The sequence below is a fragment of the Budorcas taxicolor genome, chromosome 22 (assembly GCF_023091745.1).
Source record: "Budorcas taxicolor isolate Tak-1 chromosome 22, Takin1.1, whole genome shotgun sequence".
Lineage (NCBI taxonomy): Eukaryota > Metazoa > Chordata > Mammalia > Artiodactyla > Bovidae > Budorcas > Budorcas taxicolor.
Window position 1 is genome coordinate 54,073,011 of NC_068931.1, and position 26,458 is coordinate 54,099,468.

General features: G+C 43.7%; 1 protein-coding gene across 1 annotated transcript in view; it reads right to left on the reverse strand.

The window, feature by feature from the left end:
* Positions 1 to 3,281: 3,281 nt before the first annotated feature.
* MBD2 (methyl-CpG binding domain protein 2) overlaps positions 3,282 to 26,458 on the reverse strand; it is a 67,772-nt gene continuing 44,595 nt past the window's right edge. Inside the window, exons 4-7 of the mRNA XM_052660300.1 lie at positions 12,783 to 12,873; positions 11,320 to 11,497; positions 6,402 to 6,540; positions 3,282 to 3,751 (exon numbers count right to left, since the gene is read on the reverse strand). Coding sequence (XP_052516260.1) covers positions 6,414 to 6,540; positions 11,320 to 11,497; positions 12,783 to 12,873 — 396 coding nt within the window. The 3' untranslated portion in view covers positions 3,282 to 3,751; positions 6,402 to 6,413. The remainder of the gene's footprint in view (positions 3,752 to 6,401; positions 6,541 to 11,319; positions 11,498 to 12,782; positions 12,874 to 26,458) is intronic.

Here is a 26,458-nt window from a genome sequence, read left to right on the forward strand (position 1 = left end):
CAGGTCCGAGATTCCTCCATAGGTTAAGTCACTGAAGATGACTTACACAAACATTTTTAAAGCTTCGAAATTTATTGCTGTACATTTTCGCATAGCATTGACTATGGAAATACTAATAGTGCAAATATTTATTTTGGACTTTATAGCATTTGAGGGATCACAAGCTTTTTGACATCTTTCGCAATCATTTACGAAGATCTACATAGTTCAACTTCAGAAATTCAAACAAGTCATCTTATATTCAAAGAGATTACATAATGCTTTCTTGATCTCCTCTCTAGGACAAAAAAAAACTACTCCGGAAGCCAGCAGGGGCATTCCTTCCCATGGTAACACAGACGTCTTGCAGGACTTTTCCAACTGCAAGACTTGGTGTTCACAGATTCATTCAACAAGTATTTACTGACACACTGTTCTGTGCCAGGCACTGAGCTGGGCTCTGGGGACACAAGCATGGAAAGATGCAGTCTCTGCTTTCACGGTGCTTACAGTCTAAAAGTAGAAACAGACATGCAAACAAATTTACAATAAAGTGCTTCCATGGAGGTATTTACAAAGTGCAGTAGGAATCTGGAAGAGAGAAGAAAAGCACATCTGCCTGGAGGGGATGAAGGACAGCTTCACAGAGGAGGTAGACACCGAGCTGCGACGCGACCAGTGCCTGAGAACCGGCCGTGCAGGCAGGCAGGCAGAGGGGACGACAGGGGCAAAGACACAGAGGCCCAAGCAGCACTTCAAAGGAGCAGGTGATGCGGTTTTCCTTGAGCTGAAGGTGCGGCGGAGACAGTGGCAGGATGAGCTAGACAAGCAGGCGGCTATCAGATCCTGAAGAGCCTTTCCATCATTTGTCCGTCTATTCAATGCACCCGTATGGAGTGCTTACTATGTGCCAGGCACTAGGCTAAGCGCTGGGATTATAACAGGGAACAAGGGAGACACATCCTGGCTCTCAAGGAGCTTACATTCTAAGACAGACAGACAAAAAAAAGTCAACAAATAAGTAAAATACAGGTTTAGAAGATTTCTACAAAGGAAATGAACAGAGTGCCAAGGCAGAAAATAAAGAGTATTGGGGGTATTTATAAAGTGGAGGGTAGTTAGGGTTATCAGCAAATGACTCTTGGAAGTGACATAAAATGACACCTGCAGAGCCCGTCACAACACACCAGGAACTGTGCTAACACGTGACAAACAGCATCTCGTTTAGTCCTGACGACGACTCTATGAGGTAGGTATTATTACTTCTATTTCACTGAGGAGGAACAGGCTCAAAGACATTGGGTAAACCTGACAAGTCACACAAATGGCAAAAGTAGGGTTCAAACCCAGGTGCTCTCCATTTCAAAGTGCTCATTAAGTGGGATTCTAAACCATCCACACAAGACAAGGGAGGAATTTTGAGCAGGGAAACGGTGAGATCACAGATGCTTCCAGGACCATTACTGATGCCTCCATGAAGGAGGGAAAGGACGGATGGAGGGCAAGGGGACAGATGAGAAGCAGAAGGTGCCAAGTGCAGAGGAGAGGAGAGGAGGCTGCATGAAGGTGGCAGTTGTGGGAATGGGGAAGACACGCGGGTTGACATGTTTATCTATTTATTGATAAACAGATGTGAGAAAGGTGGTTAGTAATGCTAACAGGACTGATGGGATGTTGGCGGCAAGGACAAGAGTGGCCTCTGGGATCACTCCTGGGCGTCTGCCGCGGGCAGCGGGATCAGATGATCTGCCATCCCCTGAGTTAGGGAATGCAAGATGGTGGAAGGCTGGGGGGATAAGATGATGAATGTGCTTTTGGACATGTCCTGTGGCACACTTCGAACACCTGGACTTTTGGTTCTCAGCTGGACACCATGTAATGGCTTTCGAACCTTGTTCTCTACCTGAGCAACGCACAGAATAACAAAAATCAAAATTTTGTATGTGGCTACATTGTGGTCTTCCTTTGAATACAAAAGTTGCTTATAAAAGCAGGTATGTCTTGGTTGGGCTGCTTTGTGAAATGAATGCATGTGGCCAAGGTGACGTTACCCCAAGCTTAATGACGAATGAAGACTCGTGGACTTAGAGGAGTCTCAGAAAAGCCTTCGGGCATTCAGTCTAACTAGTCATGAGAGCTTTCAAAAAGAATCAATGCTAACTTCCCACTGTCGCCCCAATTGGGGACAGTCAGAAGGGCCTAGGGCAGGGAGCCACTGCCTCTTGTCTTCTCAGAGTCTACAAGCATCTTTGCTTATTTGCCAGCAGAATTACTCTGAGGAAATTGGTGGCCTCAGGCCCAAAGATCAAAATTGAATGTGAATCAGGAATTCCAAGAAGGTATTGTCTATGCAGTTTGGCATAAGGTCCAGAGAAACAGCAGCTCAAACCTAGCCAGTCACATTGCTTTCACTATTTTCTTTTCTTTCCTCAGGAACTGGAAGGGTGCTGGAAATACTAATTAAAAAAAAAAATACACACACACACACACACACACACACACACACACACACACACAGAGGTGATATTTATAGGGAATTGGCCACATCCTTGATCACACCATTTTGCATCTAATTTTAAAAGAACTCAGAGTTAAGAAGTGCATAAGCCCTTCCTATAGAAAGATATTATGTTTGCTCTTTTTTTCTCAAAATATACTTAAATTTGCTTAGTTCCATTTCTTGGCATCAGATTACCTTGTTTTGTTTTTTAAAACTCATTTCTTAATGCTGTGCCAGTTTGAGCAATTAGATATCAAGGAATTTAAGAAGTAATAAGTTAATGCTTGTGAGTTTCAACAGGAAAAAAAAAAATTATCAAGACTTTAGAGGCTGGGTAGTAACTAGCAAAGCGGTACACTCTGGTTCATTTAGCGAGTCTGCCCAGAATGCTGCCTCTCTCTGTGGCAAAGGGTCTCACCTGCACCTGTTAACTCTGTAAGCCAGTAGACACTCAAAAATACAAAATGTTCTCAAAAAACAGTCACGGACTTCCAGTAACATCTGAAGGGCACGTGTGTACCTAACTCATGCCCGAGGGAAGAAAATGCCTTATTTTTATAGAAGTAACAAAAGTACTTGTTACAGGCAAGGGAAAATAAAAATTACCCATACTACATGACAACTTAGAATTCTGAGCACAATTCTCATGATATCCAGAGGCATATTGCAAATGTATGAACTATTTCCCACCACCTTCATTTCAAACCTAAGGCCCAGGGAAGACGGCTGAACGTGTATCAGAAATCCTAAGAAGGGACTATGCATGGTGTGTGCTCCTTAACAGAAAGAATTCCAATCAGTCTGTGAATATAATCATTTATTTGTCTTTACAGTGATGATGGAAGAATGTACAGGTGTCCTCTTTCAATAAAGTATAAAAATCTGTTTATATACAGTGAAGTCACCATAAGCACTCGTTGGGAAATTTATTTGGTACTCCTGATCTGTTCATATGAAAATTGGGGGGGAACAAGTATTTCATGGAAGTGCTACATTTCCAGCAGATTGCACCTGGCATCAAAAGCTCAGCTTCATTTTAAGGGTCCTGCTTGATATTACAAAAAGACTAATTTTAAGTCCTGGGACTCAAAATAAACATCATTTTTGAATAATAGATATATACATCAAAAATACATCTAAAAAGGCATTGGTTAGTGCTATTAAAAAGCTCTATGTGCTCAGGTACATTTTTTTCTTACAGGCAAAACCCAGTGGAAACGTTTTTGGTCAATTCTAGGAGTTTGCTCTCGGGGAAAGTCGGTCGAAAGTTACCTGCAAGAAAACAAACAGACTTAAGTAATTCAATGATTTCTCAGGTGAGGTCAGCAAAACTTGGAAAGCAGTGAGAGACCAAATTTCACGTAGAAAAGGATTTTTAAAGCCTTGATAGCATTTAGTTACAGCACTTTGTACATAAAAAGGACTCAACAGCTTTTTTAATTGTTTCAATTTTCTTAATTCTGAAAGAATCTTCATTTCATTTTCAAAGAAATCATATGGACCCCTTTGCTTATGAAAATATTTTCTATCATTAAGTAAATCAGCATAAAATGGGAAATCACAGGGCACACAAATGAAAAAAAAATCATAGATATTGCTAAATCCAAACATATTGAGAAAATTTAGGAAGATTTCTACTAACAATGATTTATTTCACCATAATTTATTTTACTTCAGAGAATTTATAGGTAGAAACACAGTGAAGTCTTATTACTGCTTAACTTGGATGAATTATATTGTACAATTGCCAATTCAATTATTTATGTATTTGATACTCATCTCAATTGTAGCTTTAAATCTTAACACTTTTTGTTTTTATAGTTATCTTCTTGCAATCACTCCTAAAATGTTCAGCAACCTGGGCCCTCTTCTTGAGCGTAAAATCTTAAGTAACACACCAAACCTCAACCTGTTTTTGAGGGGGTTGCGTGTGTGTGTGCGTGTGCGCGCATGCATGAATGTGTGTGCATGTGTGCGTATGCATGCTGTGTGTGCACGTGCGTGCGTATGTGTGTGTGTGCATGTGTGTGTACATGTGTGGTAGTGGTGGTGTAGTCACAAGCTGTGTCCAACTCTTGCGACCCATGGACTTTGTATGTGGGTATAAAACAAATAAAGGTTCATCCTGCTAAGAAGGACCATTAGAAAGACCAGCCCTGTCATAATGCAATGAACATACCTAAACAGAACTGCGTGGTACAGAGTCCTGCATGTTAGCAGGCATTTGAACTTGGCCAAGCCCCACCTTTAGTCCAGCTAAGTCCTACCTATTCCACAGTTAATTATGAACCCCTAATTAAGTCATGTGGCCATGCTCTGGCTTATTGAACACTGTAGGTATACATGGGGCTAAATTAGTGATTTAGGTAAATTTAGTTTTCATAATTAAGATGTACTTCTAAATGTTCTATAACCCCAAAGTCTAATGGCCTGGTCTAATAATGCCGTTCTCAAGTTTAATATACGATATATATAATACCAATTTCTCCCTACCCAACATGCCGAAGTGTTGGCTACTTTTTAAATATATATTAACACTTTAATCACTCAACGTTAATTAGTTTGTTTTCCACGTTAACCACCTTTGTGCCAGGCACTGAGCGATGCTGGCCTTTATGTGAGCCAAGTACCCAGTCCCTATAACACAAGGTCGCTTACATGAACCAGGGAGCTGCCTTGACGTCAACCTGCAAAGTAATCTGCAAAGTAGGCAAAGGTCTAGTAAACCTCAACGACAGGACCCTTGATTTTTCCTACATTGTTTTAGGGGAGAAGTCTGGAAAACAATTAAAAGCTCTGAAGAAGAGGGCTTTCTTAGAATCAGTTCTCAGATTTCCGCACTGCGCTGAAGTCTTTGGACCAAAAAAATACACTTTCAGACCCCCTGAGAGACTTTACACATATGAAGTGTGCTCATCACAGCCCAGAAAACACACCCGTGTTGGAACGGCAGACAAGATTCAGCGTCAACACAGCCATCTTCCTGTCCTCGATATGGAAACCAAAAGAAAGCTACTTAAAATAGCACCAAACTGGATTTAAATGGTTCTGCACGGTCAGGAGACTGTGCGGCCAGAGGTCGCTGCTGCCGCTGACCATGTTAATGTAAAAAGTTTTAATTATTACCTGATTTCAGTGCCACTGTGGCATAAGCCACTCTGAATTAAGACAAAAGCACTGATGGGAAGGAAAGACTGAGTGAAGGAGGAACTCCTCCTCCCAGCATGTGACACCTCCTGTCTGCCCCTGTACCAAACAGGACCCCTTCCCATCCATCCAGCGGGCTCCCGTGTAAAACCTGGGCTCAGTCATCCGTCCCACTCTCCCACCCTCCTATCAGTCAGCCACCCGGTCAAATCGATTCTACCGCAAAATAAATCTCAGGCTGGGTTTTCCATTTCTCTCTGCATCCATGACACCGAGACCCTCATGAAGCCACCGTCACCTCTTGCTAAGCTGCAGCAGACTCCTACCTTGGTCTCCCTGCATCAAGTCTGTGCTAGAGAGAGCAGAAAAGGAGGGGAAAGGGAGGCGTTTTTGCCTACTCTGTGACCATACTTTTATGTAGGTGACAACAGACCCCTTTACCCCAGAAAGCGACCATGGCGGAGGCGACGGCTGCCTTGCCTCCTGCCACGCCTCTCTCCCTGGCAGAGTCCTTTTCTCCCTCCTCTGCTTTGCTCCAGTGACACCTTGGAGCCCAGATCCCTCGCAAGCAGCTGCAGGGGTGTGAACATTTTCACATCATGAGAAGAAAAGGATGCACTCTGCTATGGTCCTTAAATACAAAGGGGGCCCAACAACAGCACGTACACAGGATACGCAGTGGAGAAGGCTTTGCAGGCGCCGCTGAAGCTGGCTGCAAGGGCAAGAGCAAGGAAATAAAAGCCCCGAGTTTCCAGGCGTCCCGGCGCTGCTTTACCTGATGCCAATCTTAGGCGTCATCTCCACTGTCCATTTCGAGGTCCATGGCCTCCGCGTCAGCAGCTCGCGACAAGATGTCTGCCATCAGTGCCTCCTCCAATTTCTTACGTACTTGCTGAACTCGCTCTTCCTGTTTCCTTTGTAAAAACAGAGTAAAAAGACACCAACAATTTGGCCGGTGTTGGAACAACGATGCTGCCGATGACCTGGTCTATCTTTACTCCAAAGTCAGGAAAATTCCTCAGAAACACACACTTCCTTCTCCTTAGACTCTGCAAAAGTGACCTCTAACCCTCACAAAAACCCGGTCTCGTGGGAGATGAGCTTTGCCCCAAAAGGGGGACATTCGGACAGGCAGGGAAACCCTCATCTCACAGAGAATTCCGGCAGGAGGAGGTTTATTTCAGGGACCTTTTCTTCAACTTCAAAAACTTCAAGTACGTGAAGGTTCAGGGTTATTCCTATAAGGGATAATGTGAAATAAAAGAGGGAAGTGATATCGGAAAATAGGAAGGCAAGGCGATGTGCTGGGTGAAGCGCTGAGAAGGATGGAGGAGGTGGAGGTGAGATGGGCCGGTGCAGCCGCCGCCTCTGGCAGCATCGGGGAGGGTAGTCGGAGCTCTCCCCAGGGTCCGCAGCCTGCTGACCGTGGGCCGTCACGACGGAGCCAAGAGCACACGACCCTGCACACGGAGGGCAGAGGAGGAGCGGACCCTTGAGCTGAGCTGAGCCGAGTAAGTGAAGAACATGCAAGGTTCTCTGGGTCCTGGGGACTCTCAAGGAACCTCCAAAGTGAGAGTTAAAAACACCAAGTCACACAAAAGAGGCAGAACCATGACATGAAAAACGGAGCGCACCACTGGTACCACATTTCATCCTTAAAAAGCAGGAAAAAAAAATGGAGAACAGCTCCCTGACAGGGCAAGAGAGATTCCTAAAACAGTTCCAGCAAATCAAGACGGCAAATAGAAATTCGCCTCCAGAACCCAGTGGGGAGGCAATGGTTGAAGAAACAGGAGAGAAGGGACAAGCGTGGAAGTAAAAGGCTTAGAAAAGAAGCAAGAAAGGAACAGAGGCGAAGGCCCAGGTGGGAGGGCGAGCCTTGACTACAACAGGACAAGCCGCCTCCAGAGGCCGCAGGAAAGGTGCTGGGATGGATACAGACTGGAGGGGAGCAGCCCCGGGACGAGGAAGAGATGCAGCGAGGGATCCTGAGGGCTCTGCTGAAGGAAGACGCACCAGTTTCTCCATCCATCATTGAAGAAGACAAACCACGGCACTGCCCCAAACCGGGGCAAGCAGAAGGCCAGAGAGGCGATGTTCCAGAAGACTCCACTAAGATGCCCTGGGCATTCGCCCCTTGGGTCCTCAACCAGCTGTGAAGTCACGTTTGCTACAGTCTAGTCCCCACTTCTCTTTATCTCATTAGTCTATGTCCAAGGTAAGCGAAATTAACATATGTTGTGTAACCACAAAAACTTTAGATGTCATTTTTACCAAACCATAAAAACATCACAAAGAGATAAAGGTTTAGACTTCCACCTTTTAAATGAATTTTTGAAAAGAGGGGAGCAGCCACTGAGTCAGGCTCTGTAGCCTCGATCATATTCACAGAAACTAGAGCTGAACAGATTTTTTTTTTTCTTTTTTAGAGATGTTTTGATCCCTGGTAGCTCAGATGGTAAAGAATCTGCCTACAATGCAAGAGACTCACATTCGATCCCTGGGTTGGGAAGATGCCCTGGAGAAGGGAACAGGTACCCACTCCAGGATTCTTACCTGGAAAATTACATGGACAGAGGAGCCTGACCAGTTACAGTCCATGGGGTCGCGAAGAGTTGGACACAATTGAGCATCTACCACGTTCGTTTTTAAAGTCTTTATTGCAAGTGTTACAATACTGTTTCTGTCCTATGTTTTGGCCCTGAGGCATGTGGGATCTCAGCTCTTGGACTAGGGATCAAACCCGTACTCCTTGCGTTGGAAGGTGAAGACATAACCACTGCATCGCCAGGGAAGTCCCTGGAGTTGAACAGATTTTCACACAGTGGAGCAGAGTCATGAAAAACAGGATGTTTATTTCTTACAGTTAGTCTTACGTCTGGCTCAGTAACTCCAGGCTTATGATAAATGGTCATGGGCAGTCTCTCATGCCTCATAACAGAGTGTCTGCACAGCTCCCCTAGCGTCACCCCATCAGGAAGACGAAGGAAATGGGAGGAACAGCGCTTTTGGCTGGAGAAGTGTATCTGAAACTCTGACACTGGCCACTGCTCCTCTGCTGTCTTGAGCGCTGCTTCCCACATTTATGAAAACCCAAAGTAAAGCCTCTGCCGGATGTGGCAAGCAGCATTCTAACACAGCCCCAGGATGTCCCCATGGGCCCCTGGTCACATCCCAGGCAGAATTCTCTCCCCTTAAGGGCAGGAAGGACTTAGGAACACGTGATGGGATGTCATTCTATGTTCAGGTTACTAATAGCTGACCCTGAGTTAATTGAAAGAGATTATCGTAGAGGGCCTGACCTAATAAGAAAGCAGAGGCTTTAAAAGGGGCTGGGCCCTTCTAGAAAGCAGCAGGAGAGGGAATGTGAAGGAAGCCACGGGGCAAGGAGCTGCTGGCAGCTTCAAACTGCGACTGAGAACAACCCGATCCCACAGCCAACAAGGGAAGAGAGGCTTCATCCCCACTAGAAAGACACGAACTCTGCAACAAGCTTAGGAGGAGCCCAGGCTCCAGAAGGCCACACAGTTCTACAGACACTCAGATTTCAGCTGTGTAAGACCCAGGGCAGGGAGTCCAGTCATGGCCGCCCGGACTTCCGACCTACAGAACTGAGAGATACAAACAGCTATTGCTTTGAACGGCGAGGTTTGTGAGAACTTATCACTGGGTATCAGAAAACAAATACGCCCGTGAAGGAAAATAGTTATCACGGTGGCTGAAAAAAAAAACATGTGCTCAATGTTGAGATCCTTAGTTGAAGGTTTAACACAAACACATTACTGGAGACACAACTGGAGAAAAGGTGATGATTCCATCTGCGGCCATTTATTTTGAATATGTACTAACTGGAGAAGAAATGTTTGGCTTGATGATTTCTGTTATGACAACGCGATCAAATGGACAATCCGTCAGATGAGTTTACCCTAAAAGAAAAGCATCCAGATCCGGCTTGGCTGGAGAAGTATACCCAAAAATCTGACACGGGCCACCGCATCTCTTCTGTCTTGAGAGAGGCTTCCCACATTTATGAAAACAGGGTAAAGCCTCTGCCGGATGTGGTAAGCAGGATTCTAACACAGCCCCAAGATGTCCCCATGGGCCCCTGTCATCGGAGGACCTCAGTCAACACCCACAGGGACCTAGCAGGACCCAGGCTGATGAACTGGGTACTCATTCCAGGACAGAGGGGAACTAGCCTCCTGAGTAATTTCCTTCCTCAAGGGTAGGAACAGTCCAAAGAGCAAGCTGATTCCTTTCCTTGATTTCACACTTAAAAATAATAATAATAACAACACTGATCATAAATTCTACATCATCAAGGCATCCGAATGCAACTGTGAACCGCCCTACATCTTTGCAAAAGGAACTACTTTAAAATCCAGGAAAGGCTTTCCAATTATAAACCTGGCTAGACGCAGGCATTTAACAAACAGTCTCATACCAACTTTCATGGAATTAGGAAACAAAAAACAAAAAAAGAAATGTAATACATCTCTCTTTTAATTCAAAAGTGTCACCTGCTGGCTTGGTCTAGGAATAGTAAAGCTTTCGGGTTTACATTCAGAGGACAGAAATAATGAAGTATACATCCTCTCCTATTCTTAAAGGAAATACAGTACAGTACACAGTCATTCTGGCACCGTGGTAGAGACCCACTTGCAGTGCAGGAGACAGCCCGCAATGCAGGGGACGTGGGTTTGATCCCGGGGTTGGGATGATCCCCTGGAGAAGGACGTGGTAACCCACTCCAGTATTCTTGCCTGGAGAATCCCATGGACAGAGGAGCCTGGCCAGCTACAGTCCATGGGGTCACAAGAGTTGGATACAACTTAGTGACTAAACCACCACCACAATACAATCATTCTAAAGAATAATACTGAAATCCGTAAATCCCATGTAAGAATTTCTTTGTGGTTTTAGTATCTGGAATAGTTTTGTTTCTCCTGAGCAATGGCTTGCTTATACTCCTTGGGCATTATCTGAGAGATATGGTTTCCCTTCATAATCTGCTGCTATAAACCTAATTCGTGGCCCAGCAGCAGAAAGAGTAAAAGATGTTAATGGATGAAGCTTGCGTCTGCTTCTCATTCTCGGCTCTGCTCTACATAATAGCTTTACCTTTTTCTTTGTCTTTCTTCTCGTTTGCTTCTCATCTGGCTTCACTGGATGTATGTAATGTGTGCCTCACTATGCGTGTGTGTGCGTGTCTCTTCAGAGCCACCGTAAACCTTTACTTGAAACAAAGTTAAGTAGAGATAAACAAATCTCTAAATTGGGTTTATGTGAGATCAATAAAATCAAGGTAAGTAAATTGAATTCTGAAAACACAACTGAACTCAAAGCAGCACAGCAATGATCTGCCACTGCAGAGAGCAATCAGAACAGGCGTAACTGAATGCACGGACTCTTCAGAGCAGAAAGGCAGAACCCCAGATTGCATGAGAGACCACAAAAACCATGTGGAGAGAGTATGACTGCTCCGTCCTTCGGGGATGATCAGGATGATACACCTTATACAATGCTACTTTTTTCAAGCATGCATTTGTTTTAAACATCCTATAGCATCTGTTTTACACCAGCTTTGTAAAGAAGGTTCATCACTCACTAGGAAGTGTCACTGAACCTAACAAGCAATAAACAAAGCATCAAGTGTAAAAGACAAGTTTTTTGAAGGCATGTTCTGCTCTTACCTAATGTCTTCATCTGTGACAATGAAAGCCTTGCAGAGGGGTTGAGATGTGTTCAGCCACACAGCGGGGTTCTTTTCCACAGCAGCAGAGACTTGCCCTGTGATGGGTGCAGAGCTTGTGTGCAAAGCACTGGCGACAGCAGATAAAAGGGTCTCATCGTTACTACCCGGACCAACTCCTGCAATTAGAAACACGCATCAGTTCTAGGACGTTTCTAGCTGTGTTGAGCAAACCTTGTGGAGCCTAAAACAACTGATTGTCTTTATATTCATCTGAGATCAGATATTTAAAACTGACACAAGCCAAAGCAGCAAAAGATAAGAGCACATTTACTTAGTTATCAACAATAAAGAATTAACATTAAGGAAACAGTAACCCAATACTTGAGTATTTTAATAAAACTTCATCAGAATTTAAAAATACATTTCCAAGGTATTAAACTTCTTAAAAAGTTGGCTACATTTCCTCATGCAAGGTCAATTATTTTTAATGATCTAAGTCCCTTCTAAAGTCATCTTACATTCAAATATCCCTATTAATGTGTCCCTAGGGTCCTGGAATCGTTTCCCCTGTAGCTTGCCATGTCTCAACACTTCTTTCTTGTGCAGGGATTTCAAAGGAAAAGCCAATTCAAGTAGGCTGTACCTACACCTTTAACAGCTTTTCAACTAACAAAATATCCACATGAATAGGATTAATCACTGTACATCCTGACTGCACATTAGGAGACTGGAACCATGGCTACATTTAAGTGCATTGCTTATAATCCTAAACGTGTTAGACCAGTTAAAGCAATAATTTCCAAGAGCACAGAGGGATGAGACACTACTTTAACCATGAATTATGAGGATTTTTGAGCAACCTGCAATGTATCAAGATTTGGAAGCCAAAGTTGTAACACTCGAAAACTAATGCTTCTCAGAACTTGGAGTGAACGTGTGACACCACGAGGCAGGCCAGCAGCTGAGTTTTCCACCCCGGACCCCGCTCGCTCCTGTTACTTGACCCATGGGCATCTGAGGCTTCCAGCAGCAGGTCGCGGAGGGAGAGACAGGATTAGAGATGCTGGCTGTTCTTTTGATAAGAGGAAGGGAGAAAAAAGCAAGTGCTGGGGCCCGATGCGGCTTTGAGCAGGAAGCTGGGGACGGTCTGCCACTTAGGCTGCATTTGGGTCTAAACACGTAACATGGATTAATTTACATGACGAGCCTAATTAACCTCAAGCCAAAAGGTACACACAGAAAAAAATACTTAGGTAAGACACCGCCCAGAAGCGTTCTGCAACCTACAAAACGTTTCAGGCACACTGCCTCTGGGTTTACTAAAACCCAAGTGGAGCATCACCCAGTGAGGCAAACAGTCCCCACAGCAAAGACCTGCGACCCTCATCACATCTGCCTCCACTGCCTCCGACACAGAGCCTGGCACACAGCAGGGACTGCTCAACTGAACTCGGAGAATACCTTGAAGACCTTTAGGGAGTTCCATGGTTTTTATAATTTGTTCTGTTACATCTGATGCACTAAGTCCTTGTAGCCTCTTCTCCCAGAAAAGCTGTAAGGCAAAACATCACTGTTAATAGATACATTCTCGGGGCAAGAAAGTAGCGCATCGATGCTGCTGAATAATGAAATTGAAATCGTATCAGTAGTTCCCTAACGTCCCCATTTTTTTTTTCCCTTACAAAAAGCTAAATGATACTTCAAACATGACTTCAACGCATCATAATTCTTTCAAGTTATATGACTCAAAAACCTTTGCTTTGTCATTCTAGGCAGACTATTCACTCGTTACACCTGGTAGATTGTTATGTGCTATGCACGAGATACAGTCCTAAGTAGATAACAGTCCTTTGGAAGATATAAGGTATCTTCCAAAGAGTATTAACTTGAGTTCTTCAAAGTTTCATCTGGCATGAAAATTTAATGTTACAATTTATCAGGAAAAGGAAAAACTGTATTATGTAATACCTCCTTATCCAAGAGCATTAGGGAAAGAATTTCTCCACCTATGTGATTTTTCTAAGACACAGAAGTTTAGCCCTTTGGCCTACTTTAAGGGGAACAAATGCCATTTTTTAAGGAAACTTTTCTAAAATGTTTTGCATACTTCCCTGCTTTTTAAACAGGATGCCACATTCCTGAGTCCCTCTCCTTCCGTGGTACAGAGCCTGGGTCTCCTCAGTCACTAGGTGGCCCCAGGGCATCATTCCGGCATCAGTGAGCACGCTGAAGACTCTGCCTACCCCATGGGTCTAGCGAGATACGCAACTGCTTATTCATACACTGAACAGTCCAGGGCAGTTCTGCTGCTTGATCTTAAATCCTTTCTACACTTAATTCTCTCTCCTAGTCGGCTACTGTGTGCGTGCTTGCTGAATTGCTTCAGCTGTGTCCTTCGCTTTGCAACCCTATGGACTGTAGCTTGCCAGGCTCCTCTGTCCATGGGTCTCTTTAGGCAAGAATACTGGAGAGGGTTGCCATGCCCTTCTCCAGGGAATCTTCCCAACCCAGGGATAGAACTTATGTCTCTTATGTCTCCTGAACTGGCAGACGAACTCTTTACTGGGAAAGCCCAGTTGGGTATTACTTGTCATTAATGTCATTCATCCACATGAATGTATTTACTGAGCTCCTACGATGTGCTGTGCTTGGCCTGTGAACGCAACAGTAGATAAGATAGAGAGTGTCTTTGTCCTCAAGCCTCATCTCTTTTCTACTCTGTTTCATATTTACTGCAATCCAAAAAGCAGATAAAAGAACTCCTTAGAAATTTGATAAATCTGTCTTTAATCCTGGATACCCAGGGGCCTGTCATATAGTAAATATTGAAAAAATATTTGTGTGAATGACTGATGTGGGAATAAACGGGCTCAGAATCAGGATCCTGAGGGACACATGCACCCAAGTTGAAACCCCAGCTATAGACATGACCTTGGACAGGTTATATAACCTCAGATGTTCAATGTCCTCTGTGGACATGATTGTGGAGATTAAATAAAGCAATATACACAAACACCTATCACACAGTAGGCATAAGGTTTCCTGTTTACTTTTAACAGATTTTTGAGCACTCTGAGGGCTTGCAAGCTTATGTTCTAACTTCTGAATACATGACAAGCGTCAAATAACATCTTTCCGGACAAATGAGAAGATACAGTAAAATAATTCTATTTATGGCAGAACAGTAATAGCTTAGATTATATAATAACCACAGGGCTAGCACCAAGAGTAACTTCTTTACTGTCCTTTTAAGACCTTTAGTATATGCTAACATCTCCATATACCTCCATATAAACTGTATCAGCTGCAGAATATGTAGTCAACACGTATGAGGACATGAATACATTAACCATGAACCATCATGAGGAAGAAGTAGTTAGTTCTTCTAAGTAATAGCCAAGGAACGTGATGAATGTCCTAGGAAAGTCTGCCTGCTTTTCTGGGGAAATCACAGTCACCTATGCTTTGAATGTCACAACTATAGGGGAAAAAAAGCCAACAAAAATTAAAATGCAGTTAATTCCTAATGAAAAAGTGAAGAGAAGAGTCAGTGAATATGAGATTAGTGTTTTAGATTATATAATTTTATAACTATATAAATTATAATTTAAAAATTATATATATAACTTAGTTTGTAATATAAATCAACACTACCAAAAACATTATGAAAACTACATACAGAGATGATTACTAATAAATTATATCTAAAAAATCCCAATTCTAGATATCAAAAGTTAAATTCTTTACCTTCTATAATTTTTAATGTTTAAATTTCCATTATTTTGAAGGAAAACACAAATTTAGAATGAAATACTTTGCAAAATAAATCTTGGCTTGAGAAATAAGTATACAGCTCTAGATTACAAGTCCTGGTATCATCAGACAGCCCTCAACAAAATCTGAAGTTGAACCTGACAGGTTGATGGCCTCTCTGTAAATGAAAATGGAGGCACATGTATTTCTGAATGTGTAAGTGTGTATATGTGTGTGTCTTTCTTCCATCCCCTACTCCCTGGGAAGTGGGAAAGGTCAGAGCAGGAAACGAGGTTAGTTTGAGAAAAGAAAACATTTAACGGCCGAGGTCGCCACTGCCCTCCTCCCCATCCTCCCCGCCAGGCATTCAGCGCTAACATGCCCAGCCAGGGGAGCTGCGCGTTTGTTCATGTAACCCACCTTCTCCACACCCATCTTCTCAGGTCCCTATTTGCTCTGTTCTGGAAAGAAGGGGTTCTTCGCACTTTAACATATGTATAGAACTTATATCAAGCGGGCATTATGCCAAGTGAAGGAAGCCAGTCTTTTACATACTGTAGGAATGAATTTGTATGAAAAAGAAGAAAACTGTAAGGGTGGTTGCCAGAAGTCAGGGGTGGAGGGAAGATCCCACTGCAAGGGGTCAGCACAAGGGGATTCCTTGGGGGTGCTGAAACTGTACTTTATCTTTTTTTCCCATAAATACAAACTTTATCCAGCTGATATAATTGGCATTTTCTTTGTTTTTCCAAGCAAACTGGTCAAAGACGATCAGTTTGTACTATCTCCGTTCTCCCAGGCCCATTTTAACTTTATTATCCTACCCCCTATTCCATGGATTTCCATTACATTTACTCTAAAGGTTAGTCAGCTCCTCTCACCAAATGCAGTGACCTTTCCTGACTGGTCACTTTGGAGCTGTGAATGTACTAGAGGGGTTGAGGGAAAGGGCGGGTCTTCCTCTGCCTGACATTAGGCTCTCAGACCTCCTTGTTTATGTATTCCGTGGGATTACTAGGCGACTAACTGTGGGCATCTGGAGTTCTTCCTATTGTATTAACATTAGAAACTGAGACAGAAATATGGAAAAGACGAGGCTCCCTACATTTGAAAGGAGTCCTCCGTCAATATTTGGAGAAACTCTTTAATGTGCTCTCACTCTAAGTTAGTACATCCCTCTCTACTCCCCACTGATCAGGCCCTCCTCTGATATCACCCTGCAGTAGAGAAGAGAACTGGAGAGCTCCCACATGAACTTTCTAGGGTCAATGGTCTGGGCAACGCCCTATCCAGCCAACCAGTTGATGGAGAAGCATAGGACAGGATTAACAGTCACACAAAACCAAAAAAGTATCTAAAATGTCACTGACAGGGACAGTCCAGCTTTGAAGGAACCATCTTACTAGAAAGTGGAGTTCATCTCCACACCTTTGCTCCTCATATGACTGTAAGTAAGTGAAGTCGCTCAGTCGTGTCCGACTCTTTGCGACCCCGTGGACAGCAGCCTGTACCAGGCTCCTCCATCCATGGGATTTTCTAGACAAAAGTACTGGAGTGGGTTGCCATTTCCTTCTCCAGGGAATCTTCCCGACCCAGGGATCAAACCCAGGTCTCCCGCATTGTAGACAGACGCTTTACCATCTGAGCCACCAGGGGAAGTCCCACATGACTGTAGGAAGTACCTCTATGACATCGCTGGAAACAACTGCTCTACGTACTTTATCTAAGGGCCCCAGAGGACAAGCGTGATGGCGGATGGTGAAAGCTGCTGCTTTGGTAAATGATCAAATCTGTTTCCTGAAAGGACAATCAACCCAGAATACAACTACACCATTTTCTTTTCTTAATGGCTGCATGTTGGACAAATCCCTTACAAGTGATATCCAAGATGAAAATGAGGAGGACGCAGGGATCTCAAACAACTCATCACAACACACACATACACACACCCCCCACACACACCCACCCACCCCTGTTCTGATGGGCTGGGAACTAAGGCTGATCGTGTTTATTCAGACCATCCTCCACCACCATGAGCTTAATAATACATACTCTGAAGGAATCTGTGCTCTTGGGAGGATGTCAGAACAGAATGGTTTACCAGGAAAAAGTAAGTAGAGAATCGATCCATATTCAGCAGATGTTCTTTTAGTGCCCATTAGATACAAAGCATTTTGCTGGGGATGGTTATTAGGATAGCCGGCAATCACTGCCCACTAGCTGCTTACTGTTTGGTGAAACTGTTTTCTAGTAAAACTCTAGAAGGGAGACTGTGTTAACCGCAATAATGAAGATACAATATTAACTTGAATTTGGGAGAATCTGGAAAGGCTTTTAGGACGAGGCAGCTCTGAAAAAATGTGTTAAGAATTCTGTAGAAGAGGAAAGACTTCTCTAAGCCAAGGAAACAGCTTAAGCAAAGGCAAGGTGAGACAGAGAGTGTGGGTCAGTATTTCTAGATGATTTTTACACGTAAGAATAACCAGGGTGGCTTACTGTACAGGCATGTTCTGAGACCTCAGCCCTAAAGACTCCATTCAGTAGGTCTGGGGTTGGAGAGCTGGTTTTATGTTATTCTACAAGCGTCTTAGGTACCTCTGAGGGACGCGGGGGATCTCGATCTGAGAAAGGCTGGTCTGGTCTGCGCTGAGAGCACAGCAGTGCACACACGAGGCTGTGTACCCCAATCACCGAGATCTCCGAGTTATTCCCGATTCTGCTAGACAGAGAAGGCAATGGCAACCCACTCCAGTACTCTTGCCTAGAGAATCCCTTGGACAGAGGAGCCTGGTGGGCTGCTGTCCATGGGGTCGCACAGAGTCGGACACGACTGACGCGACTCAGCATGCAACATGCTAGACGATTAAACAACATATCACGCTGTCCCCTTCTCGCAGAGGACTGGAGGCAGACCCTCGCTTTTCTGTTTTTCATTGCAGGAGGATGTGTCAGAGCATATTTAAGAGTATTCCAAACTGTTCAGGGGTAAGCAGAGAAAGGGCTCGCCCAAAGATCTGTTTGTGCCCAGGCACATTCTCCTGGCGGAAAAAGAGGAGGAGGACGACTCCCACTTACCCATCGAGCCCTTCCCGTCAGCCTGGCACTGTGCTCAGGGCTCCACATACAGAATTCGGTTAGTCTTTCCTACAGTGTTTCGAAGAAGACATTATCAGTACACCCTGGCAGTAACTCATCAAAGGGGCACGACTAGTCAGGGGTGCGGCTGGAATTAAAAGCCAGGTCAGTGATTAGACAGTCCTCCGCTCAACAAGTGAAAGCTCTAGGAGAGTATTTACACGCATGCCTCTGTGTTTAACAAGCCCGAGACCCTTCTGGTCAGGAAATCAAAGGCAGACGAAAATCAGCAACTGCTGAGAAAGTCATCAGGCTGCTTTTAATCCATTTGCCTACGAAGTGATACTGCGTTAACTGTGCATTGTAGGCGATCCGTGCCAATGTCACGCTCTTCTTCACGCAGAATTAAGAAGCCCGTCTGTGTGATGTATTTAGGCTAAAGCTGGCACAGACTTGTATGACAATCTTAAAAGAGACGCGGGAGCAGCTCACATGATGAAAACTGAAGAATCGGTATAAAATACATCCTCTACAAATTAGCCTTCTCAGAATTAACTGCGAATAGCAATGACATCTGAACACCCCTTTTTTTTTTTTAATTTGGTGGATAGAAATTAAAGAGTGAGATTTCTACTCCAAGAAAGCACTTTCTGAGAAGTCACACTAACCATGGAGTGTCAGCAGACGTTTCATGAGGCAGGAGAGATGGCGTGCTTTATGGGGCATATAGCATGGAAGGCTTGAGTTTTTTCTATAATACTGTATACGGTTACTTTTATGCTAATATTGATTTCTCATAAACACATGGAAAAGCATCTAGATCAAACATACATTTTCATCCACCATTAGACTTCATTTGAAAAGCACTGTGTGGTGTTTTTTAAAAAATTCACCAATGAAAAGAAACTGACTTGCCATGGATGCTCACGACCTCAAGTTCAGAGTCAGCCTGGAGGGCAGGAAGGATGAACTTCTGAGAAGCTGAGTGAACTGGGATTGGCCTTCAGAGTCAGACTGACCCTGATTCAAATCCATGCTATGTCACTCACTAGCTTTATAAACTCAGACAACCATCACAATATGTTCTGGCTTCCTGCCCTAGGGAATGGGACAATAAAAGCAATCTCAAATGGTTACGGACACTACGTGAGGAGGTTTTATCAACACACTTGAAGATAACCTCTAGACAGCAAACAGCAGTTTACTACTTAGTTTTTGCCCATGGCGTCTAGTACACTGCTGATCACATCATAGCACCTACTATGCATTAAAATTAATACATATAAACGGAGCAAACAGAGTTGGCTCTGAAAGGCACACACTCACAAATAAAGACTGAGGCATGGCCTTTGTTCCGATCTGCTCTTCCGGCTCCGAGTTTCAGCGGGGGAGCTTTCTTGCTACTCTAAGTATCATAAAACCCTTCCCTTTCCTTTTCTCATGCAAGCCCGTCTGCCTCCCTCTCGGCCCAAGGCTAGCTGGGAGAACTCTAGTATAAAGCAGGAGCAGCTACACAGGTTGCAGGGCTCCAGACAAAGTGGAATCAGAGGGGTCTTGTTCAGAAACCCTGATGATGGTCTCACAATGACAGCAGAGCCCCTGAGCAGGCGCGGAGCCCTAGGAAGTGAGTGCTCGGGCCACGAGCCCGTGAAGCCAGAAGGGGTGGTGAGTACCGAGCAGGGTGGGAAGGAGGCAAGACCAGCAGAGACTGAGACCCCTGTGCTGCGGAGGGTACTTAGGGAAATGCCGGGGTGTAATCTCTTTCTGTGACTACCTTAAAAGAAGCAGGACAACGGAAAGTCGCTCTGGCCGGATCTATGGAATAACGAAGGAACCTTTCCCTCCCTTCTCATCAAAGCAGCCCAAGGATTCCCCCTCCCCACCGCGGCTCCTCATCTGGACAGAGTAGAGAGGCCGCCTGCTAGTGACTCAGCAGTTCAGCTGTACGGCAGGAAGAGGGGAAACCCGGCAAATGACGAGACCACAATGGGGAAGGACGGAATCTAAAGACGGATGGGAAGTTTGTTCTATTTAAAGGCTAGTGGATAACGTGGAAGCTTTTCCTGAAACTGTACTTTCCTTGTTATTTTTACCTCATCTATTTCCATGTTGTGATGAGAACAGAGCCCTTAGAAAAACAGAAAAACTTCAAAAGGGCTCTGAGCTTGTTTCAAGAACAGAAGGTCAGAGAAAACCTGGAAACAAACTACATTTCTGTTCTGCAGTGAAGCAAAAAGCGGGAAAACAAAACCTCAAGCCAGCAGCAGTGGCCTAGAATGGAGTTTCTCAATCTTGGCGTTACTGACATTTGGGGTTGGATAATTCTGGGTTCTTGATGTTTAGCGACATCCGTGGTCTATGCCCACCAGATACCAGTAGCATTGCTCAAGTTGTGACAGCAAAAAATGTCTCTGGATGCTGCCAAATTTCCCCGGGGTATTTGTGGTTGGGACAGGGAGGATAAAATCAGGTTTGGCTGAGAACCAGGGGTCCAGAGAAAGAGAAAGGGAACGGGAGAACATAAGGTCTGCAGTGGCAGGGGCCCAGATCTCGCATCTAAAACAGAAGGGAGACCCCGCCCTTGGCACACAAATTGCCAGCTCCTGCCTCCACTTCCGGAGTCTCTGCCCCAGCTCTTGACTCCTGGGCCTTATCACAACAGCACTAAGTGGCCTGGGGCTGAGAGCACCTTCTGTCACTGCCAGACAGCCAGGGGGCGAGCAAGATAAAGCTGAAGTGGGAAAACACTTCTTACTGAAAGAGCTGAAATTGAACACACTTTGGTGCAGAGGTTAAAGCGTCTGCCTGCAATGTGGGAGACCTGGGTTCGATCCCTGGGTCGGGAAGATCCCCTGGAGAAGGAAATGGCAACCCACTCCAGTATTCTTGCCTGGAGAATCCCATGGACAGAGGAGCTTGGTGGGCTACAGTCCACGGGTCGCAGAGTTGGACACGACTGAGTGACTCACTTTCACTTTCACTTTCCTGATAAAAAGATGGCTATAAGCAGTGGTTATTTTTAATAAGTTAGACACACTTAGGAAATGCAGGTTCGATCCCTGGATCGGGATGATCCCCTGGAGAGGGGAATGGCTACCCACTCCACTATTCTTGCATGGAAAATCCCATGGACCGAGGAGTCTGGGAAATCTGTATGCAGGTCAGGAAGCAACAGTTAGAACTGGACATGGAACAACAGACTGGTTCCAAATAGGGAAAGGAGTACGTCAAGGCTGTATATTCTCACCCTGCTTATTTAGCTTCTATGCAGAGTACATCATGAGAAACGCTGGACTGGAAGAAACACAAGCTGGAATCAAGATTGCCGGGAGAAATATCAATCACCTCAGCTATGCAGATGACACCACCCTTATGGCAGAAAGTGAAGAGGAGCTAAAAAGCCTCTTGATGAAAGTGAAAGAGGAGAGTGAAAAAGTTGGCTTAAAGCTCAACATTCAGAAAATGAAGATCATGGCATCCGGTCCCATCACTTCATGGGAAATAGATGGGGAAACAGTGGAAACAGTGTCAGACTTTATTTTTTTGGGCTCCAAAATCACTGCAGATGGTGACTGCAGCCATGAAATTAAAAGATGCTTACTCCTTGGAAGAAAAGTTATGACCAACCTAGATAGTATATTCAAAAGCAGAGACATTATACTTTGCCGACTAAGGTCCATCTAGTCAAGGCTATGGTTTTTCCTGTGGCCATGTATGGATGTGAGAGTTGGACTGTGAAGAAGGCTGAGCACCGAAGAATTGATGCTTTTGAAATGTGTGTTGGAGAAGACTCTTGAGAGTCCCTTGGACTGCAAGGAGATCCAACCAGTCCATTCTGAAGGAAATCAACTCTGGGATTTCTTTGGAAGGAATGATGCTAAAGCTGAAACTCCAGTACTTTGGCCACCTCATGCGAAGAGTTGACTCATTGGAAAAGACTCTGATGCTGGGAGGGATTGGGGGCAGGAGGAGAAGGGGACGACCGAGGATGAGATGGCTGGATGGCATTACGGACTCGATGGACGTGAGTCTGAGTGAACTCCGGGAGTTGGTGATGGACAGGGAGGCCTGGCGTGCTGTGATTCATGGGGTCACAAAGAGTCGGACACGACTGAGCGATTGAACTGAACTGAACTGAGGAGCCTGGGGTCACAAAGAGTCAGACCTGGCTGAGAGACTAACACTTTCACTTTCACTTTAGACTTAATGGTCTTTTGTGGGCTGGTCTGGGACGCTAGAACCATTTATAATGATCATTTCTACCGGAAGATGCGGAATTTCAAACGACCAAAACATGACATTTTATATCTCAACCTGTAAGGTGAAAAGCATCTGTGTGTGTACAGACTTTAGAGGCAGTTCCCTGTTATACCCACAGGATCAGAGAACACACGTGTGTGCAAAAACATCACTGATGACTAAGAACAACATAGCTCCATTCGGAATGACTTCAGATGCTCAAGTATAGGTACAACAGAACAGAACCATGAGCTGATTTTTACCATTTTAACTTCCATAAATTCTTAGTATGCAGCTATCCGTAGGGCCCAGACAATTCCAAATTAAAAGTCCAGGGAAACAGCATCTTGCCAAATTGAGCCAGATGAAAACTTAAAACTCAGATCTTCATATACATTTCATATCTTGTCTTAAAATACAACTGTTACCTTTTGAAATTACAATCACCATTAGGAAAAATTAAACTGAACTATATAGAAACACACAGAGATTTCAATAATGAAACTAAATTCATCTAAAATTGCTAACGAGTCAAACCACTCTGCCCTGGAGATCGCCCCTGGACCACTTCACCCTTCCCTCACTTCCCTTCTGTCTCCTGGACCCTGCTGTCTTTCTAAGGGCTTCTCTACACACGATGCCTGGTCATATCCTCTCCTGCCTCCTTCTGATCCTGCCCATAGCTATGCCCAAATCCTTCTCTCACATGTTCCAGGTTACTCCTTCCTCTCCTCGGGCTTCTTCCCCTGACATGGCGGATACACTGGAACATGGCTAACAGAGAAAGTGTCCTTATTTACCTTATTGTTATTGCTCGGTCACTAAGTCATGTTCAGCTCTTTTTGTGACCCCATGGACTGCAAGCCCGCCAAGCTTCTCTCTCCATGGGATTCTCCAGGCAAGAATACTGGAGTGGGTTGCCATGTCCTTTTCCAGGGGATCTTCCTGACCTAGGGATAGAGCCCACGTCTCCCACATTGGTAGGTGGATTCTTTACCACGGAGCCACCTCGGAAGCCCTTATTTTATTACATCTCCTTCAAACCACCTGTCTTCTTCCTTCCACTAAGGGAGAAACTTTCTTATTTCCTCATCTTCCATTCCTTCCTTCTAACCTGGATTCTACTAATATTATGTTAACTGACCTGCCCAAGGTCACAGTAACCTTCTAATTAACAAATCCAATTCCTGATTCAACCCTCTTCTGCCTTACTCCCCTGTTGCCATTGCCTGCTGTCAGAAAATCTATGGAAGTTTGCCTCTTATGATGGTTTTCTGTATGTTTCTGTATTTTCTATCACTGTTAAGCAACAAATTAACACCCCTGATAGTAACTGTCAAAGAAATAGGACTATAAGCATTTTTTTCTACTGAAAGAAAATATTTAAAATGTGTAAGATGTAATATACCTTTTAAAGTACCTGAAGACAGAAGTGTTACTACTTCGTAAAGAAGAGGAAATAAAAGTCACCTTTAGAATCTAGTCATTACATGAATTTTAACTTACACAGTCTTCATCTCTGTCAAGAGCATGATGTGAGACACTCAAATTTTGGGGGATGAATTTATGGCTAAGTATGGGCTTCCCAGGTGGCTCAATGGGAAAGAATCCACCTGTCAATGCAGGAGACGCAGGTTCGATCTCTGGGTCGGGAAAATCCCCTGGAGAAGGGAATGGCAACCCACTCCAGTATTCTTGCCTGGAGAATCTATGGCCAGAGGGGTCACCCATGGGGTCGCAAAGATTCGGACATGACTCAGCGACAGGATCAGGGTAACAGGAAAACCCTGCCGTGAAAGTTTAATGCTTCAGTCCTGACTCAACCATCACGTGGATGTGCTGTCTTAGGAAGTCACTTAATCCCCTTAGAATGTATTTTCACTAGTAAAATAGAAATACTAATAACTGCCTTATATACCTCAGAAGATAAATACTGATAAAAAGTGAAGAAGTTCTTTGAAAACATAAGCATTTTATTGAGTTGCCCAGAGTATTTTCTCATGTTAGGATTTCATAATTTCAATGAATATCTTATTCACTTTTCTAAGGCTCTTGCTAAATCTGATCAAAGAACAAAGGATCTTGTCATGTATTTGCGGACTAAAGCAAAACCCCAAAAATGCTCACTTTATATTCAGTGACTCATGAGAAGCTAAATATGCAAGACATGGGGTTAGAGCTGCACAAATGATGCTTCCTGCCCAGAAGGAATCTGCTGTCCAGTTTATAAACCGCTGTATTTCAAACCAACCCCGTATGATATTCAAGTCGTCTAGTTTGGGTCAGCAAAAACAGCTTAACTTAAATACTATGGCTTGCAAACATCAAAAGGCAAACATGAGCTACCCTCTTATTTTGGGGGAGTGACCTAGGAAGAAAAGGCTGGATAATGACAAGAAAATTATTACGTAAATCAAGGAAAAGCTTGATTCATGTGGCTGTGCAAACTATAGTGAGATCTCTTGCTAAGGCAAAAGATAACAATTTGGGCTAAGAGAAGATGGAAGGAGGAAGCAAAAGGCAAAAACTGGAGTTGAAGGGGATGGAGGTACAGTAGCTGTCTGCTGCACTGCAGCTGCTCGCCTGAACTTTGTCATGAACACAACTTATACAAAGTGGGCGGTAATATACCTGAAAGGGGACTACTATGCTAAGACAACCATGGAATCAGAATACTCGTTAGTAAGGCCCCTAAGCTTTTCATGTGGCAGGAAAAGTTGTAACAATAATCTTATTAATACATAAGAGTCCATGTGAGGACACAGGTATGCTCCTTTATTTCTTCTGTGTCACATTTCCACACAGCTAAGATTATCTGCTCAGTGTTTGTTTTCCTTCTTAGATTAGAAGTTTAATAAGGACCGGATGCATGACTGAATTATATGTTTGTATCTGCCTGCCAATGCCAGAGATGCAAGAGACACAGGTTTGATCCCTATCCCCTGCAGGAGGAAACGGTAACCCGCTCCAGTATTCTTGCCTGGAAAAGTCTATGGACAGAGGAGTCTGGTGGACTACAGTCCACGGGGTTGCAAAGAGTGGGACACAACTGCACGACGGAGCACTCACACACACAGCATCATAAGAGAAGCAACAAGACATGCTGTTGAACAGATGAATTAATGACGTCAAAACCCCATTCAACAGCAAGAACTTCGGTCCCTGATAGATAAGGAGCTATCATTAGCTGTTTATCAGAAAAGATGCCCTTCAGAAGAGCTTTCCTAATTTCAATAGTATAAATTAATTCCTCATTTTATACAGGGGCATTAATAGATTCTATTTCCTTTTTAATATCAATAAATCAAGAAATAAAAATATATACATATTATTTAAAGGATGACATTGAGCAACCACTAGAACTAAAATCAGGTTACCAATCCTCAAAATTATCAGAAGTAAGAATTTAAATGGAAAGCTCAGACCTGAAAACAAAAATACTGATACCAGAAAATGACAAAAAAATATAAAAACAGTATATAAATAGAATGATAGAATCAGGACCAAACATATCTATAAAATAAATAAATGTAATGATCAATTCAGCTATAAAAGAAGAAAAGACCATCGAGTCAGATAGAAAAAAAATCAACTGCATGTTTTATGCAAAAAAAAAAAAAAATCTCTAAAGATAAAGGGACTCAGAAAACTGCCAATGACAATGAAGAGTAAAGAAAAAGCAAGCAAATGTAGAATGAGAAAACAAAAGTCTCAATATTACTAGAAAATTACTTTAAGGCAATAAGTGGGAAATAAGACGAAGCTTAACCTATTGTGTAACTAACTAGCTTCTACAAAATAAATATTATGTTAATAAGTTAATTTGGCTTTCCATGGGGAAATAGGCATGTATAAACCGAGTTCAAAACTTGTTAAGAAAGCTCCCCCCAATACTTCATCCCACCTTTCATCTAGATACTACCCACATCAGAGAAACAATAATACAACAGACGCTACAAAACTGGAAAACATTACTAGAAAATATAGCACTATTTGAATATTTTGAATAACGGTGAACAACGTATACCATTAATTTGAAAATTATGGAATGCACAAGTTCCTAGAAAAAC